The sequence below is a fragment of the Adiantum capillus-veneris genome, chromosome 23 (assembly GCF_014529385.1).
Source record: "Adiantum capillus-veneris isolate H3 chromosome 23, ASM1452938v2, whole genome shotgun sequence".
NCBI classification, from domain to species: Eukaryota; Viridiplantae; Streptophyta; class Polypodiopsida; order Polypodiales; family Pteridaceae; genus Adiantum; species Adiantum capillus-veneris.
In genome coordinates, this window is record NC_140953.1 from 45,404,526 (window position 1) to 45,424,332 (window position 19,807).

General features: G+C 40.8%; 1 protein-coding gene across 1 annotated transcript; it reads left to right on the top strand.

The window, feature by feature from the left end:
- Nucleotides 1–14,486: 14,486 nt before the first annotated feature.
- On the top strand, nt 14,487–14,999 carry LOC147427728 (uncharacterized). The gene has a single exon (XM_086496767.1). The coding sequence runs from the start codon at nt 14,487–14,489 to the stop codon at nt 14,997–14,999; it is 513 nt and encodes a 170-aa protein (XP_086352893.1).
- The last annotated feature ends 4,808 nt before the right edge of the window (nt 15,000–19,807 follow it).

The following is a 19,807-nucleotide window of genomic DNA, read 5'->3' on the forward strand; positions in this document are numbered from 1 at the left end:
TTCTAAACGCTATGTACATTGTACACATGTCCCTAGGGGCTCATATATGGCTTTTGTCCCTGTAATCCTCATGTAACGCTATTATGAGGGCATATACTCTGAATTTTGTCAAAAAATTATCACAATCAAACGCAAAAATTCAACTCAATTCACAAAACATTGCCCTCTAATATTCATAATACTAGCTCTACATTTAAATGCCTCCCATCCTCCTATTTGGAGTCCTCCTTGGCGACAGGGTATCACCAAGGGTATGTGTTGTGCTTTGGCAATACAAAGTTGTGCCTATGAAGGCCTTGTAATGTAGCCCTATTATGCATACACAGTCAGTGCATGGAAAAGATTTATGTTGTGCAAGATGTGGGTATAAGCAATTTTCTTATAAGCATCTACTAGCGAGGTTTCCTACTCTAATCAATGTGATGTTCTTTGAAGCTCATGCGTCGTTTACCTGATTGAAGGTTGTAGAGATTTTTTGAAAGCTTACTTATCTATTTGATACTTCTGTGGAATCCATTTTAGTCTTGTGGTTGGTTGTCGTATTTGGCATTGTTTTGTAGTATTGGGTTCGGGCTTGAAGCGAGTTCTCTTATCGAGAATTCTTCGATGAATTCCTCAAACATTGTTGGAATTAGGGTTGCAGAGAAACACACACAGCTTGGAGAAGACAAAGGAAGCTCAAGGCACACAATAGAGAGTGTATTACTTAGTGTGCAATGGAAAGATAGATAGCCCTAGAGTGATGGGTGTATACACAATGCTTGGGGGAAAAAACCTCCTAAAGAGGGAAAAACTGCCCCGGCGGTCCTAGTGTGTTCACACACATCACTACCACATGTATATGGTAACAAATCCCCCCTGGAGTGATGTGATGAACGAGAGTTGGCACATGAGTAAAGGGAAGTGCCATGCCATGAGGACATGATCAGTCCACAAAGGGGAGTAAGCCCAAAGCTTTGCAGAAAGCTTCAAGCTTCTCATGAGACAATGCCTTTGTGAAAAGATCTGCAAGGTTGTCCTGTGCTGGCACATAAGCCAAGCTGGTCTCTCCTGCTGAGAGCCTCTCCCAGACATAATGGTAATGCACCTCAATGTGCTTTGTGCAAGCATGAAAAACTAGGTTCCTCGCAACTGCCAATGCACTCTGACTGTCAGTGTAGATAGTGTTGGCAGTGTCTTGTCCAACACCCAAATCAGCCATAAGGCGTTTGAGCCATACACACTCAACCGTAGCTGTGAAGACTGCCTTGTACTCAGCCTCACAACTCGAAGTGGCCACAGTAGGTTGCTTCTTGCTCAACCATGATATACATGAACTGCCAAGCATGAAACAAAAACCACTTGTGGACACTCGCGTGTCAAAACAACCAGCCCAATCTGAGTCCGAAAAAGCATGTAAGTCTGGTGGCAATGATCCCCCCTTGGGATAAAACAAGCCAAGATATAAAGTGCCACTAAGGTAGCAGAAAATCCTCTTGACAGCCTACCAATGCTTAGACCCTGGGCTATGCATAAATCTGCTGACCTGTGAGACTGCAAACTGAATATCCGGCCTTGTGTTGCATACATAAATGAGGCAGCCAACAGCAGTTTGGTAAAGAGTGACGTCAGCAGGATCGCCAGCATCATGTAGACTCAACTTCAAACCTGTTTCCATGGGAGTGGCAATAGGTTTGCAATCCTCAAGTCCAAACTTACATAGCAATGTCTCTATGTAACTTTTCTGACACAAGGCAATACCACCATCACACTGCTTAAACTGTATACCCAAGTAATGATGCAACAGCCCCAAATCTTTCATCTTGAAAGTAGCATTCAAATCAGCCTTAAATTCAGCAATATGTCTCTCATTTGGTCCAATGATCAGCAAATCATCGACATAAAGAACCACAATGAGAAGTACATCACCCTCACGCTTTACATACAGTGTGCTTTCTGTTGGACTATTACGAAAGCCTCGTTTAACCAAATGAGTGTCAGCTTTCTCATACCAAGCAGGAGGAGATTGCTTCAACCCATACAAAGCCTTCTTACATCTGCACACTTTGTCCTCTTGTCCTTTTATGACAAAACCGCGAGGCTGCGTTACATAAACTTCCTCAAATATGTCACCATTCAAGAAAGCAGTAACAATGTCTGATTGATGTACATCCCAACCAAAAGGAGCTGCCAATGCACATAGAAAACGCACAGTAGTCATACGACAAGTGGGAGCAAAAGTCTCTTCATAATCTATTCCTTTTTGCTGTGCATAACCCCTTGCAACAAGTCGAGCCTTATGGCGATTGATCTCACCATCCGGCTTGCGTTTCAACTTGTAAACCCACTTTGTACCAATGGCCTTTTTGCCAGGAGGCAAATCACATAAAGTCCATGTGTCATTTTCTATAAGTGCATCATATTCTGATTGCATGGCAGCCATCCAATTTTTTGAATTCTGTGCTTCATCAAAAGACAGAGGATCCTCAACATCATGTAAGCTAGACATAGCCAAATCATAACAATCTGATGCATAAGATGCATGATGAGAGCCTGAACGAGTACGACTAGACAAAGGTGCATCCAATTTACTGTCACGCAAAGTGTGCACCAGCCATTTTGGCATACCTCTAGCCTGCTCATTTTCAGCCCTTTCCTCATCAAGTACATCATGTACATCTGCATCAGTAATAGGCTGATCTAGAACATTTTCAGAAACCCCCATAGGCTGTACATTTGCCTCATTGGAACATACATTCGTATTTCCACCACTGAGAAGAGGCAACAAAGTGTCATAAATGTCGTGTGAGCTTAAATTACTGTCTCTAGTACATGACAGCAAGGGCTGACCAGAATCTTCCACAAACACTACATCCCGTGAAACCAGAATACGTTTTGTTTGCGGATGATACAACCTGTAACCTTTGCTTTCAGCACTATAACCAACAAAAATACATTTGACAGCCTTATCATCCAATTTTCTGCGCTGCACTTGTGGCACCAAAGCATATGCCAAACAGCCAAAAACACGCATGTGCTCAATAGAAGGTTTTCTATCATGCCATGCTTCATATGGAGTAATAGACTGCAAAGCTTTCGTAGGACACCTGTTAAGTACATAAGTGGCACACATGATGGCCTCAAGCCAAAAAGAATGCGGCAAAGCTTGACTTTTGACCATACATCGTGCCATTTCCGTTAAAGACCTGTTTTTCCTCTCAGCAACACCATTTTGCTGAGGTGTATAAGGCACTGTACATTGGTGTTTTATCTCACGACTAGCCAGAAATGCATTAAATTCATGAGACATATACTCCCCTCCTCGATCGGAACGGAGGGTGCCCATAGTACATTTCGAGACATTTTCAGCCATAGCCAGAAATTGTTTGAAGCACATAAAAACTTCAGACTTCGCTTTAAGCGGAAATACCCATGCATGCCTGGAGTAATCATCAATGAAAGTCACGAAGTACAGGTAATTGCCCAAGGACGGAGTTTGCATGGGCCCACAAACATCACTATGCACAAGCTGCAACCTGCATGTGGCCCGGACTGAACCATCCTTTGGAAACTTAGAACGCTGCATCTTACCCAAAATACAGCCTTCACAAACATGTTTGACAGGTGCTTCAAGAGGTGGCAAAGAAGCAACCATATCAGATTTCTGCAAACACAGCAAATTGGCAAAATTTAGATGACCAAAACGTGCATGCCAAAGTTTTGCATCTGAAATAGCCCTTGAAACTGCAACAACATTTGCAAAATTTTGTCCACACTTGTCATACAAAGTGAGCTTATACAGCCCACAGCACAAAAGGCCAGATGCAACAATTTCATCACCAAAACTGAGATCATGAACTGCACATCTGTCATCCACAAATTTGACTACAAGTCCAAGTCTAGCAAGTGCGGATACAGACAAGAGATTCTTCTTGATCCGAGGTACATAAAGTGCATCAACAAGTGTGAAAGAACTGCCATTAGCAGAAGTAAGCACAATCTTTCCAACTCCATGAACTGGATAAGAGGCATTGTTCGCACAAGTGACTGAATTCCCACGAGGGACGGACTCGAGAGAGGTAAACAATTCATGATGTGAGGTAATGTGCTTTGTAGCACCATTGTCGAAATACCACACATGTGAATCTCCAGCAACTGACAAGCATGCATCATGGACATCAGGATTGTAAGTGCACTCTGTGATAAAAGCCCATTCTGCATCAACATCAGGATTATAGTCTCCTTTCACAGAAGACTCAACAATGGCTGCATTTGTAGTGGAACCAGCATTTGCAGTAGAGCCACCTTCTTTCTTCTTAGCCTCTTTGGCCTTAAACTTAGGACACGACTTGATCAAGTGATCATTAGCTTTACAATAATGGCAACGCGTCTTCTTTTTACCCTTATAACCAGAATTGCCAGACGAAGTGCTGCTAGCAGAAGCATTAGGAACAATATTTTTGCCGCTGGCAGCAAAACCATAAGAAGTGGCTGCATTGCTGTTACCACCCTTTCTTTGAGAAGCAATAAAAGCCTGTTCAACTGCACGCTGCCTAGTCCTTTTTTTTCTGGAAAGTGACTCTTGCAACAGCAATGTGCATAATGCATCAAACTTGACAACTTCAGGATTTCCTTGGGTCATAAGTCTCCAAGTACTAGCAAAAGTCTGGTCAGAATCTGGTAAGGCATCAAGAACAGTCTGCACAAGGAAACTGTCTGAAATGACTTCACCTGCAGAAATAAGTTGCTCATTGATATCCTTGACACTAGCAAGGAAAGTGTCCATATCATCTTCCTCATTCATAATGTTCGACTCCAGCTCTTTACGCAGCAAAGAAATTTTAGCCTCATTGCGACTTCATAAAGACCAGCCAAAATATCCCAAGCCTGTTTTGCAAATTTTGTTGAACGGTGTCGAGAAATTTGCGGTCTTGCCAGGAAAGCACCGGGCTTATGGCTGTGAGAGTTTGTGAGAGAACTCAACAAAAACTATATGAAGGAGTTAAACCATAGATGCCATGAAGACTAGGGTTTGGAAAGAAGTGTAATCAAAGAAGATTCACTCTTTCTCTCTTGCACTCACACACACAAAGAAAGAACACAAAAGAGAATGTCAAAACGATACGAAAATGTAAACATCAAGGCTATGGTCATATCGTATCATGGGTAATATGAAAGGGTTAATAGATGAGTTAATGGCATTCAATCTTGGCTGACCAAATAGGCTACGAATTGTTCTTTGGAATTGTATTTTTGTGCTTACCATAATATATATATATTGTCTAGTGATTGGGATTAATTGTGTGTACAAATCCTCTTGGTTCATAGCAAGATAACTACGCTTACATCAAAAGAAAATTTATAGTCTATGAGAGGTAGTATGATGGGATCCGGTGATAGAAGTATTTCATTAAGCCTTTCTGGGCCAAAGAGAAACACTATACGTTGTTGAAAGTGTATTTTTCGGCTAATCCATACGTTAATTCTAATAGATCGTACAGAGTGAAAGCGATAGAAATGATCATCATGTGGGTTATTCATCTAGGATAGTATGTGAGAAATGTAGATATGAGAGAAGTGAAGAGATGAGAAGTTTCCCTCCCAAGCCCTATTCTTGCCCGTAGGCAATAAGGATACTGCGGGGAGAGATGTACCTGTAGAAAAGAGAACCTAGAATTTGCAGAGAGGATGAATTACTAAGAATAAGAGAGATAGGTTTGGTTAAGGAGATGAGATTAGATACATATATATATATATATATATATATATATATATATATATATATATATATATATATATATATATATATATATGTCAGAATAGAGATGAAAAAGAAAACAACAAGAAATCACGAAAACATCAATGTAGAACACATCTTACTTGACAAACCCTTCGGCACCATTATTGATGGAGAGAGAAGAAGAGGGGAGCACTCCACTTTGATTGGGGATTTCTAATCATCGAGCAAAAAAAATCGAGCGAAGTCACATTCCGAGCAAGTCCAAGGGTAAGCAGCCACAATAGAAACAATTGTGAAATAAAATAATTATGCCATGCATGTTATTTTCATTAACACAAATATGTGAACCAATGGAGACAAATTTAGATTTTAGAATCATTCATAAAACATAATACTCGACACATTGCGTAATTCTAGGTGATCCTCTCCAAAATAGGCAACCACAAATTTGGCACAAACATTTCCCAAAAAAAGTCAACACATGAACTCTAGCACCTATGATGCTATCCGAGAACCTCCTAAAGCTTGAAATAGCTCTACTTTTGTAAGTGCAGATTGATGCACAAACTCATGAGCAAAGGAGTCCAAACCCAAGATTCTAAAAACACAAAGTAGATGTGCTTGCAAGGCACATATGCAACACGTTTGCTATCACGCCTTTGAAAATCCTCACATGAGCATCGAGGGAAGTCTGCAAGTGTGATAGCATACGTAACACCTTTCTCCACCAATCCAGCTGTACTAACATGAAACACATGTGATACATTCGGGACCACAATTACCTCCCTTACTAATTTGGCAGCCATAGTTCTTCCCTGCGCAATCCTATTGTGAAAATCTCTTGTAAGTTTTGATCTCCATCTAACAAGTTTTCCATCTCTAAATTTTGGACGAAATGAACTCGGTGTGCTCCCACTTGTTTTAACATTGCGACTACACTCAGCATTTGCAGTTGCTTCTTTAAGAACAAACCCATTGTTCAACAACATTTCAACTTCAGATGGCTGCATAATAGTGCCCTCATCCACAACCCAAGTCCCAGGTGCAGGTCCTGGAGGACCGACAATCATGTCATCCACATTCCACGTATGAGTGTTACTACTGTTGCAGAACCATACAAATCCCTCAACAATGCCTCCTAGATTGGATCCTTTTGCAGGATATCTCCGCCTTCCCCAGAAGCTTGGTGCAGGCACTCCGTGTTTAACAAAAGGTGCAATTTCATTAATAAACCTACCACATCTTGTTGTATGATTTGCAAGAATGCCAAAGCATGTCATTTTTCTCCCTGGCTCAGTACGCCTAATTGCCCACAGAGTCCGAGACACTTTTTGCTCCAACCACACGAGGGGAGCTGTGGAATCTTTCTGTTGTGCACTCCTAGGTAGCCCATTTGTCGTTGTGACTGTCAGATACTTAGGTCTGTGGCTATCATCTTCTAGAATTTCATCAGGCTCCACAAATATTGGTCTAGATCTTCGAACACTCTTTTCCCTCATTGATTCTCTGTTCATCTCAGGACATGGCATGCACATCTCCCTCAAAGAAGAATTAGCCAGGACTATGAGCTTCTTACCCGACCCACTAGCAGCATGTTGACTCATAAACCTTGCAGCCAAATATGCCACTACTGGTCCAGTGCATGTGTTACTCCCTTTAAGGTATGCATTGTATCTAACACTCTGCAACACAGTGAGGCGGTCCGAGGCGGGCAACAAGAAGAGCAACCTCTAGACACCCTTCAAGGCTCCCGTGCTGCTCAATGGGGCTGGGGCACAACACAACACAAACCAAAACAACAAACCCACAGCCAAATCCCAACTACACAAGGGGCACCACCTAGTTTAAGAGCGAACTAGGACGCAAAAGAGGAGAATCGTTAGAGCAACCCACAAACAAGCAAGGAATTTACACTAACCCTAACACCAATGGAACACTCTCACACACTAAAACATGAGAGAGAGAGAGATGAGAGAGAGATGGTGCTCGGGCTGCTTTGAAGTGTATCGTTAATGATCAAGCAAACATAAATATATATATGTAAGAAAGGGAGAGAGGGGGGAAGGGGGTGCTTGTTGCACTAATGCCTTCTTACAAATCTGTCATGACAAATCAAAGTGAGATTAGTATTTGTTCAACATAGCTTGCGTAAATTTCACCACAACACATCACAAGAAAAGCCACCCCAATCACTGTCTTAAGGCCAGGGGAGTCCTCTCCACCCTGTCGCCCTCTTACAATATGTGGGATTTATGGCTAGATTGATGACAACACCAGAGACAAGCTATCAAGAACTTAACAAAAAAACACCAAGATACTTACGCATCATTGTTGCCCATTACTACACGTTGGAAGGGAGACAAAGTATCCAAGCTTAGTCCAAATCCACCCTCCTTGATTCAGCAAATGTTGGGCTTACACTAGTAGGAGAAATGATAGATTTCCTACTCTCAATTGAATGATCACTCTCTCTCTTACAATGGCATAGAGTTCCCTTGCTAATCCCCTATTACAACACATGCACATGCATAAGACAATGAGCTTTCACTCAAGAGCTCCTTCTAGAGAGGTTGAGCTTGGCTTCTCAAGCTATAGCATAGTGCTCTTGCTTATGGCTCCCCCTTTGTGCTAGCTACACCCTCCTTTTATAGCAATTTTGAAGGCTAGGGTTACTCCTCTAACCATGGTTGGGTTAGATTTTCAGCAATTTATCTAATTTCTTTTGCTTGGAATTATCAAGAAGTTGGTGGGGAAAGAGAGAGGAGAGAAATGGAGGTGATAGGACTTTTCATAGTGGGTTAGTGTTAGTAGAGTTAGTATTAATTTACAAATGGAATTGGATATTTACAATGGGAGTATCCATGTAGGATACAAATAAGGAAGAAAAACTCTTAAGAGGTAAGAAAAGGTGGATTTCTTACAAGGTTGATGCTCCAAGTGTCTTGAGTAGGGCCAATTTTGACGCTTGTTGACGGTCCACTAGCTTTGACGATACATTTTTTCTCCACTCTTGACCTTCCTTGAGAGACAAGGTAATTGAAGCTGAGTAATCAACCACCATGATGCTGTCTTTTAAGAGAAGAGGCTGAATTTTGTGGGTTTTTTGAAAGATATGGGTAATTTGGAGGAGGAAAAATGAGACTAGGTGGTCAATTTTGGAATGGAATTGTGGGTGGGAGGTATGAGTTCACCATGGTTTCTCTTATTCTTCAAGGTTGAGGAGAAGGTGAGTAGGGTGCAGAGAGGAGTGGTGAGAGAGGTGGGGATGATGAGTGGAGAAGTGTGTGTGAAAGAGGAAAATGATAAAGTGGAAGAGGGAGTGTGGCTGCATAGCATGGGAAAACTGGGGTCCACTAATAAAATCATAGCTCACAGCTCGTAGCTCAAAAAAATATGAAAAAATTTGAGGCAAAAGTTCAGCCCACGAGCTACAACTTTTGTTTGTATCACCTTTTCAAATTCGGAGAGCAAGTGAACTTTAAAAATTCAGCAAAACCGATCGTTTTTTTCCACTGCACAAGGTCCTTGTGGGGTCCTTCTTTGGATGATTCTTTTGAATACCTCCAAGAGTGAGCCCTCCATAGTGCATGTATGCATGCCACCTACCCTTGACCTTATTTGGTAGGTCTATAATTGAAGATATTGTTGAGATCATGATATAAGTGAATAGTACAACTAAGAAAATCAAATATTGAGGGGTCTAAAAAATATGTACATGTCAAATATAAATAATATAGGTAGAAAAATATAAAGGGGTCAAAATAAATCTCTCTCATTATAAGTCTACCATAAAAAGATGAATATCTTTGGTGGTCTAATTTATGAGAGTAATAGAGAATATATGTAGGAAGGAAAAAATCACAATAGTGAAAAAAATATACACATAAATAGAACTAGTTTTTTTGGATTTTTGTTGGGATGGAGTTACACCAAAAATAAGAGAAGCTTGCATGAAATTATTTTTATATGGAATAAAGAGTATGCAAAATGATAAGAAAAAATATGGTAATGGTGAGTCAATGTACATAGCATAAATAACACACCATAAGTAGAAATATTTAAATAAATACCACAAAAATTATGAAAAATCCTTTTATTTAGGCCCTATATACAATGAAATATTTACACACAAATGGGCCATAATATACTTATAATTTTTATTTTTTTTATTTTTTTGGCTCAACTAACCCAGTGACTAGCTAGCTGAGGGTTTTAAAGAAAATATGGGGAAAGTTCCCTAACTCACACACGCCTATATATAGTGAAATGGTAGGGATAGCCATAGTGTTTGAGTGATTTGATAGGGTGAGGTAGCTTACTATGGCCACTATGGAAAGCTAAAAAACGGCTATCAACAGCTAGAGCCATATCTGCACATGTGGCTTCATACAAACCGATACTAGACTTGTATCCAATAGTTGCACGCATGCTAGCATGCTTTGCCTCAGCTAGATTGGTTCTTGGCACAAAAGCACCTGCTGCATCTTGACAAACAAATCTATCACCCCAATGAGGCACTCTTACATCCCACCAAGACAACCATGTTTTCAATGATGGAATCTCTGACTCAATGGCATGCCCAACATGCCAAAATTGTCTAATCTCCTCTTTACAAACATTTGCAGCATTCTCTGTGGAGGCATGCATTCACTTTCGGCATTTAAGTTTGTGCTCTTCTTGGTAACAAGGTCGGATACATTTTGAAGTATGCCTAACCATACTTTGCTCCCAATGGAAAACGCATGATCTTTCTTTCTCAGGCATTTTCTTATTTGCACCGCCAAAGTAAACCGTGCGAATAGCAATCCAATTTGCATTAGCCTCATCTGCCATGAAACCTCTAAACTCGGGTTTTTGGAATCCCAGATCCATCACCACCTTGTTAAGCATTCTCCAAAACTCAATCTGTGCATGCTTATTTTCAACTGTAAATTCACATATTGCAAAAGTTAAAAGTTCTCGAACGTAAGGATCATATACATGTGCTGACATAGTAGGCCATCCATCAACTCTATGCACATGGTCAAAGTGTACCCACATATCTTGCAAGTTACCTCCAGGACGCATACGATTCACCAAGTCCACCCCACTACCTGGACCCATTGTAGACATTTTGAAAACATGAGGTTGTTTCTCTACTCCCAACTGGCCTGGAAAAAGAACATTGTGCAGGTATGGGTATCGGCTATTGCTTTTTAATTTCAATATGGACTCAAATCCCATTGAAGTGATGCCCTTGGCTTTCTTGGCTGTTTCCAAAATCTGCTGCACACGACGCTTATTAGAGAGTGGAGTCACTGTGTCAAGGAACGTGACAAATTCATCTTCGTCCAAGGCAGTATTTCTAGAGGAACTTAGCCCCATGAGCCTATCCATTATTAGCTCTTCTGTTGTTACTCTCTCCAATTGTTTGGCTGTTGTCAAAGGATCTAAAGCTACGCGTGCAAGCAAAGCTTGGGAAATAACCTTGTCAGCAACTCTTCTTTTTCCCTCAGCCACTGGATGCTTGTGATAACCAAGATGAAGCACACATCTACTAACAGACTCCTTTTCAATAGGGATGCAATAATAAATGACTGCAGCACAAGCATTTACACATTCTGGCATCTGATGACAATGGACACACACAAGCTTTCCAAATTCTGCTCCAATTAATCCCCTTTGTGGTGCTCGCGATAATCGTCCCTTCCATTGACTCTCATTTGAAAGCTTTGTTCTCAAATGATAACTACAATCAAGATTGACACATCGCAGATGGCCACAGCATCTGCTAAATCGCACGACACCTTTGAACAAATCACTGCTACAAGTCACATATTCTACCCAAGAATGACCATCAAAACGTTGCTCCATACCACTCATACTTGAGTTTTCAGTTTGTGGAGGTAACTCAAAAGCAATATACCCATCATACTGAGATGGGAGCTCAAACACTTGCACAACTTTTTGAACTTGACTCAAAGCCACAACCAGGTTAGTTTGCAGTGGTAGAGTTCTAATGAAGTCAATTACACTCGCACATGGAAGCCACAGGTCGTCTAATTTCTCTTTGATCACTATCGGTGAAACCTTTGAGCCATCAACATTAGGCAATAGATAAGAGGTGACAAGAATCTTGTAAAACTGTGAAACTTCGTGGTCAAGGGTGTAAAATAGTTCCCCATCATTGTTCTCTCTGGTTTCAAGATGGCCGGTATCTCCAGACAATGTAAGGGGACATAGAGCGAAATCAACATTTTGAATATCAAAATGCTGCTTAATTGTGGCTACCTTGATCTCTTGGAACCGATTGTCAGATAGAAGAACAAGCTTTTGACCTCTCTGGGTTCCGTAAACAATAAAGTGTCTGCTCATTGCTCCAGATTAGACAGGAAATAGCGAGAAAAAAGAACAGATGTAGTGGGAAAAGAAAGAGAAAAGGTGATACTCGCCACAATAATATGTGTTATTTAGTATAACATTTTTTATATTTTCAAATGTTATCAATATCGTAGTCGGTGCTTGCTTTTTCATGAGCATAAAAAATATTTTAACAATGATTTGTATTTGAAGATCATCCTTGAAAACGTCATAGGTGTCAGAGTCTTAAAGTCGTTACTGACAGCCGTGTCGAGATGAAGTGTTGAAAAATACAATATACCTGTAACGTGGAAATAATTGCAGACTAAAAATAATACAATTCAAAAAAATCATACTTAAACTTATCAATTTTTTATTTTTTTTTAGAGCATTTAGTAGTGATTCTAAGTGGACTATAGTATTTTCTTGTTTAAATCTGTGAAAAATATTGCCTTAACATATTAAAATTTGAAAAAAATATCGCTAACTTTTAAATATTTTCCTTTTTTCACGCATTAAATAGTGATTCTAAATGAACACAAGCTAGATTTTATTGCTCCAATTTCCTTGCTCACTCACAGCTCTTCTTGCCTTTGTGGGCGTCCGGCCAAGTTTGAATCTAACATCTATCCTATTGAACCTAATTAATTTGGCTACTGTTGGCGCACAGAGCTCGGGCCATACCTGCGCATGCTCGCCGCCTCCAACCATAGTGCTTGTTGCGGGTAAGTGAACCTCTTCAATCGCTTGCTACTCTTGCAGTTTATATCAATTCCTTGAATGTTATTTCTCCCTCCTGCTGCTCCTCAGCCCGCACGTATTCCAATGGGCAAAGGGCTGGTTCGGTGCTCCAACCAATCCGCGCCGGCGCGGACTGGTTGGAGCACCGAACCAGCCCTTTGCCCATTGGAATACGTGCGGGCTGAGGAGCAGCAGGAGGGCGAAATTTTTGGCCAAATCTATTCTGCAAGATGGTTGATTTGCGCTGCAGTTTGGAGTTTTGATGCTTGGAATTGCAAAATTAACGTTGTTTAGTATTGCGCAGCATATTGAAGTTCAATGCTTGGCAAAGTATGATGCGCTGCAGTTGATCCTGCGCATGGTCGCCACCTCCCTCGAGTCTGCATACTGCCTATAAGAAAGCAAGTCTAACGCCTGTCTAGTGGGTAATATGCCGCCTGTCTACTGCTCCTGGGCCCGTGAGAACGCCTATGCACTAAGGGCTGGTTCAGTGCTGCAACCAGTCCGCGCCGGCGCGGACTGGTTGCAGCACTGAACCAGCCCTTGTTGCATTTGCGTTCTCGCGGGCCGAGGAGCAGTAGACAGGCTTTTTTTTTAATGCAAATTGAGTCCGTTTGCGAAATTAACATCGCTGCAGATTTTAATATTAACAGCGCTGTGACATAAGGATTTCTGCGAATGAAGCGCATTAGTGAAGCCAGTGCTTTTGTCTGGGCACCTGCACGGTACAGGATGGTGATTTTGTACTCCTTTTATTCATCAACTAGCATAGACTTTTGATGGTATAAAGAATGATGCCAATTTTTAAAACCTAATGCAATGAGAACAACAAAGGGAGAGTGCAAAGTTGAATTATATGCAGTGAGAGAACATCATCGACTCGATACTAATTCTATCGTCAATACACTTTCTCGGAGTTATTTCTTCCATTCCACGGCCTGCTACGACAAGGAGATGCCACCTCGTAAACGACCCCCAACTAGGTGCACCCTTTATAACAAATCCTCAACGTCTTGTTGAAGCCAATGGCCATTCGGTTTCACGGAGTCCGGAATGCTGCTAGAACCAGTCCGCGCCGGCGCGGACTGGTTCTAGCAGCATTCCGGACTCCGTGAAACCGAATGGCCATTGGCTTCAACAAGACGTTGAGGATTTTTTTGATAAATTTTCTATGAAAATGTTGTTATTATGTGATTGCATTGACTATGAGACGTCTTGCTCAGTGTTGAGATGCCAAAAAAGAAAAAGGCCCCAGTCCAACTATTGGAGTTAGACAGCTGTCGGAACCGGCGCGGAACAGTTCCGACAGCTGTCCAACTCCAACAGCAGGACCGGGACCTTTTTTTGCTAAAATTTTTTGATATGATAATAATTTACGACAATGTCCTTTTAAGTGTAAGGTATATTATATGTTGCTTAGAATTGTTTGGTTCAGTATATTTTGTGTGAAGTCGCTTGTCTACAATTTAAGTGGTTAGTATGGATTGGTACTGACAAAAGAAAGGAACATATTCATTAGGGTAGGCAATTTGTATGTTTAGTCTTTGATCTAGGTAATAGGATGAAATATTTTGGGTTTGATTCTAGAAAAAAGTAGATAAATTCTAGATCTAGATTAATTTGAGTTTGTAAATTTATCTGTAGTCCTGCAACTGGGAGATGTTCTCGTCGAAAGGGCAAAGAGGCTATGCCTCTTGTTCCTATATGCAGTGATCAGGTCAGCTCTGTGGCAGTCACAGAAGACTTCGATGACAATGATTTTATTGGTGATGAGAGCGAGAGTGCCGACATTGGATTAGGATCAATGAATGAAGTTGATGCTCAAATAGCTAGACAAGAGGTAGCTTTGGAATTGGTTCCATTTCATATTGCCCCTGAAGTTGGGCCGTCTGTTGATGATGTGGATGATAGTCATTTGCATATGGATAGAGGAGAGGACATTCTCAAAACCACCAGGGTTTTTAGTTGTTTTGAGTGTCCTCTAGTTCCTTTGTGTAGACTCATTCCATATGCTCGTGTACGTGGCCTCAGATCAGATGTTTCTGGCTTGAAGGCTGCATTTTCCAGAGAAGGTTACATAAAGGAAAAAGGTGCTTTTATAGTTTCACTGCAAACATGCCACAAGGAACAGACATTGTTGACAGGTAATCATTGTTGTTTCAAAGTAATTTTATGGATTGACATGTTGCTTTTTCTTTAGAATGTTTAAGGTTCTTTTGGAGTCTTATTTATTTTTTGAAATAGATGATATTGTTGAGACATGGGACCCACTTTGGAAAGACATAAATAAAGAGTATGAAGAGGAGTTAGCTTTGTAGCCACAACTAGAGTCACTGCTTGGTAGAATGTTCTACGTGTGGGAAGGCAATCACAGGACAGTAGCTTGGCAAGCAGCTGTTAGAGAAATGTTTTCCAATAGCAGAGAGAAGCATTGTAGGGTCTTGTGTACTATCATTGACCCCACAAAGGTTTCCGAAATAGCATTATTGACGAGCTTGCAACGCATGAATTTGTGAGTGACACTATACTCTTGTTATTAGGTAAGATTTAAATGATTGAAGGTTGACTAACTTACTAATATTTTCATCAGTATGAACACTCATGCTTTAGTATCTTCTCATCTAAGAGATGAGTTGGTGAATTGTGCAAACATTTGCTCTTCGGATCATGAAGATTACCTTCGTGCATTACCGGAGAATGACCAGAAATTGATCGACACTTTGCGCAAGAGAACCACAAAGGGAGAAGAGCCATGGCATCCTCTTACACGAAGATATCTAGCTAGGCTTCTTTTTGATGTAAGTGTGTTTGACATTGGATCTCTTTTTTGTATGCTTTATCTGAAGCTGTTTGTTTTAAAAAGTAGTAGTTTATTTTGAAGGATCAAATGTCAAAAGAACTATACACTAAGCTAGAGAGCAAGAAATCATTGCTTTCTAAAGAGGACTTGAAAAAAGAAGAGACTAAGATCATGAATGATCTTTATTATAAATATTCAGATCGTGTAGGGAAGGTATATAACAATCTCTTGGTGTTTTTTTTAATACATGGTAGGATGCAATTTTATTTTAATTGAATAATGTCCTTGTTTGGTAGATTCTCAATATTGTTGATCCAAGGTTAGGAAAGGATTGGTTTGATCGTGTGATGAGCCTTCAATGGGGGGAAGATAGTTGGGCCACTCTAGAGAAACTTAACTTGATTGCTCTACATGATGCTTCCATAGAAAATAAAAACCTCTGGGTGTCCTTACTAGAGGCAAGCAAGATCACTCGTGCTGCTTATTGCATGGTGAAAGGAGACCACAAGTTTCGAGGGTGAGCATCTTTATGCAAATGGTTTATGATTGAACTTGTGAATGTTAATAAGAAGTTTGATTCTTCTCTTGCATGCTTGGTGTGAAAGGTGGCTAAAACGAGAGGGAGCTTTGCAAAGGATCTTAGAAAAATCTAAGAAGCTTCTTGTGGACTATGTGGATGTGCCTGGAGGGATTGATATTCCTCCCTCGTGCACCATGGATATGTTTTACACGGAGATTGTGGTGGAGGGAAGAAAATTCTTATTCCCTCTTGAGGTGGCTTTGGAAAACAAAACGAAGGATGTAGAGTTGCAAGCCTTAAAGAGGATTGACTATTGCCGCATGGCTTCTTAGCGACTGGTTTACAGGTAGATAATGATTTGACTATTTTTGTATCATAATATGTGCTTCAACTAATATAGGGTATGCATTCCTTTTTTGAGTTTAGAATAATTCTTTGTTGTCTTTTGTAGATACTTTGCTCACCTCTTGACCATGCATCACATTGCTGCGATACCTGTTCTTGCACGCTCTTGGACACACATTGAGAGCGGTGAGGGATGCATGTATCCACCAACCATGCATCAGCTCTCACAGTGGGAGCTTGATCATTGCCCTTGGTGGATTGACATGGATAGAGGCCATGTCCTTGCTAGAGAGAGAGAATTGCATAATGTGCAGTTTAGAGGAGCCGCATCTACGGATCTTCCACCACCCAAAGCCACAGATGTTGCTGATCCATCTTCTCAATCTCTACCATCTCGTCCACCTACTTGAACTTGTGAGTTAGATTCATTCTCACTTTCTATGTGTCCTACACTTTGCTAATTTAAGAATTATTAATAATTTTGACACTTTTTTCTAAATTTAAGCAAAAAGCTTTTTGGATAAGAATCAGAATGCATCTGCTACTACAGACCATGTGATTGATGATCTGCCGTCTATCTTAGGTATAATCTTGTTTTTTATTGGAGTCTTGTTGTTGCAGCTCTATTGTATTACTCATATTTATATAGATAATGTGTTTGCTCATGTAGAGAGTGGGGGCACACAGAGATTGCGACGTGCCCTACATTTTGTGTATGCACCATTGCCTATTCAGCCTGTTGTGCAGAATGGTTGCAGTGATAGTAGGTGTGTTGCTTTGCATGGTGACTATATTGCGATTGCTGGGGATTTTCGTAGCGGCGTGCAGTCTAGATCATGGATTCTTGTACACGAGCATATGACTAGAGCTCGATCCACAGATATTACATATCGGAGGAGTGGTAGATCAGTGTCATGGGCAGCTGACTTTATCTTTGTTGACTTACCTTTTGGAGGCTTTCTACACTCACCATCACCTCAACCTACATGGGATACATGTACAGAGGATCATGTACGATCAATTATTCATTTGAGCCATAGTACCTTGGCGGACTCGGGGTGGCTACTTGTGATGGCGCCTCTTGCAGGTAACAAAATTAGTCCTAGATATTGATATTGTCATTAATATGTTCAGTTTTAATCATTGATGGATTTTGTCCTTGTAGGAGACACAGTCTTTTGGGTTGAGCGATTTTGCAGGGCATCGGAGTTGATTATTCATCGACGTGTGGTGGTTTTGCATCATGCACCTTATGGATATGTAGAGTCATCCGGCGAGCGACATGAGGTGATCACTCTATTTATAATTTCATGGTAAGTAAGCGCCAATGTGCAGCTTTTGAAATTGGTTTTTTTGCTTCCTTGTAGTGCGACACTTCTATCATGTTCTTGGTCCACAGGCATGGACCACCCCCACCACTTTACATTGCAAAGAGTGCTTCTTTGTTTCATGCACTAGGGATGAGTGCGATGGATAGCACTATGCGCCACTATTTGCCAGATTCAGGTCGAGTCCTTATGGATTCCGGATTGCCATGGAGAGGGTCTGCACAGAAGAGCCATACTTTTGTGGCATGCTTTATTGAGTTGTTGTGTCGTCCTGGGGGGTTGTGCCTTGAGTTTGGATGTGGGACGGCTCCTATTTTGACAGGTTGTTTGGTCTCTGGCCGTGCATGTGCATCTCTAGATTTTGATGAGGCACTTGTTTCTACTTGCTTGCAGCCCTTGCTTCGACCAAGGAAGCGAGGGAGAGAGGATGCGACCACATCCATAGATGTGGTGGACGACGGAGACCGTCCCGTGGGTGGGAACCCTTTTGATGATTTGTGAGATTCCCATTCTCGACTTACCACAAGACATTCATAGTGTTTTTCTTTTGTTTGGGTTATATTAGTAGACATTTATGGTTGATTATCTTTTTGTTGTCTTCCAAAACATTGTATGATTCATGGATAGACATTGCTATTACCACTTGTAGATTTTTTTGCATATGAATTTATGGTTCATGGTTGTTTTGTTGAATTGAAATTTTGTGTGTATTTTGTTTCATTGAAGTGCATTACCTGAATATATCGAGGCGGAGGCGAGACACATGACATTGGACCCACGTTACGATGGTCGTTCAAAAGATAGGCCTCGAAGACGGCATCTCTTCATAGATGATGAGTGTGCTTCAAGTTAATAATTTGTATGTATCCGATGGTATAATGTGGTTTGGACTATTGATCCAGAGTGCAGTTTAGTAATGTTTTTTAGCATTTCTTTCTCACAGGAAGTCCCACATATTTTTTTGGGTACCTTCTCATGTCTATCTCTCGTGTATACCAGGATGTCTCCACAATAGAGTGACTTTGTTTTTGTGTGTGTGTGTGTGTGTGTGTGTGTGTGTGTGTGTGTGTGTGTGTGAGAGAGAGAGAGAGAGAGAGAGAGAGAGAGAGAGAAGCCTCATTGGGTTGGCACACAACCATCTAGTGCAACTACTTTTTAGTTTTTGCGAAAAAGAATGTAAATTTAATTTCATCCATTTTTTAAACCAGTTTTCTTCTTGAAAACTAGTTTGTCTTTTGACTTTTAAGCTAGTGATAATATGTTAAAGTTTATTTTTTCAGAAACCTCTAGTTATAGCAGTGGTCTAGTATTATGACCCTAGGAGCCTTGGAGGAGCATCATAGGGAATGTATGTGATGTTTCATTGTCGCAGCTCCATGAAAAATCAAGAAGAAGTAGTGGTAGTAAGTGGTGTGGCTACATTTGTGCTAGTAGAGTGACCTATTGTCAACTCATATGGTAGAGTTTGAACAAAAGTTATTTAATTAAATCTGGCACTCAATGTATGGCAACCATAGGTCTCTCGCCTAAGGATAGTGTTCAATTGTATTCTTTCTGATGGGTCTTGCTCGGCTTTACCATTCGCTCGGTAAATTTCGCTCAGTCTATTGTAAGACTCACTTTGATTGATACGCCAAGTACAACACCTTCTTTGATTAGAGTTGATCTTCCAAGGATAGCGTACAAGAATGGCTAGTCTTCCTCTAGGAGAAAGTGAAGGCTTGGGCTTATGTTAATGGGGCTAAGTACAATTAGGCATTACTACTCACTCCCTAAGAATTCCTCTCATCAATGGCTTGAATGCTTGAGTTTCTTTTCAAGGAAGAAGAGGTCCCCTTTTATAGGTGAAGGGAACCCCCAAGGGTTTACACAAGAAGAGAGGAGCCAGTGTGAATAGGAATTGGAAAAGTTGGAAATGAGATGTCCTTGCATGATGTGGGCAGACTAGGGTCCAGTATTTTGATCATATCTCCTCAACCGTGGCTCCAAATAAAAAAGTAAAAATATGGACAGAA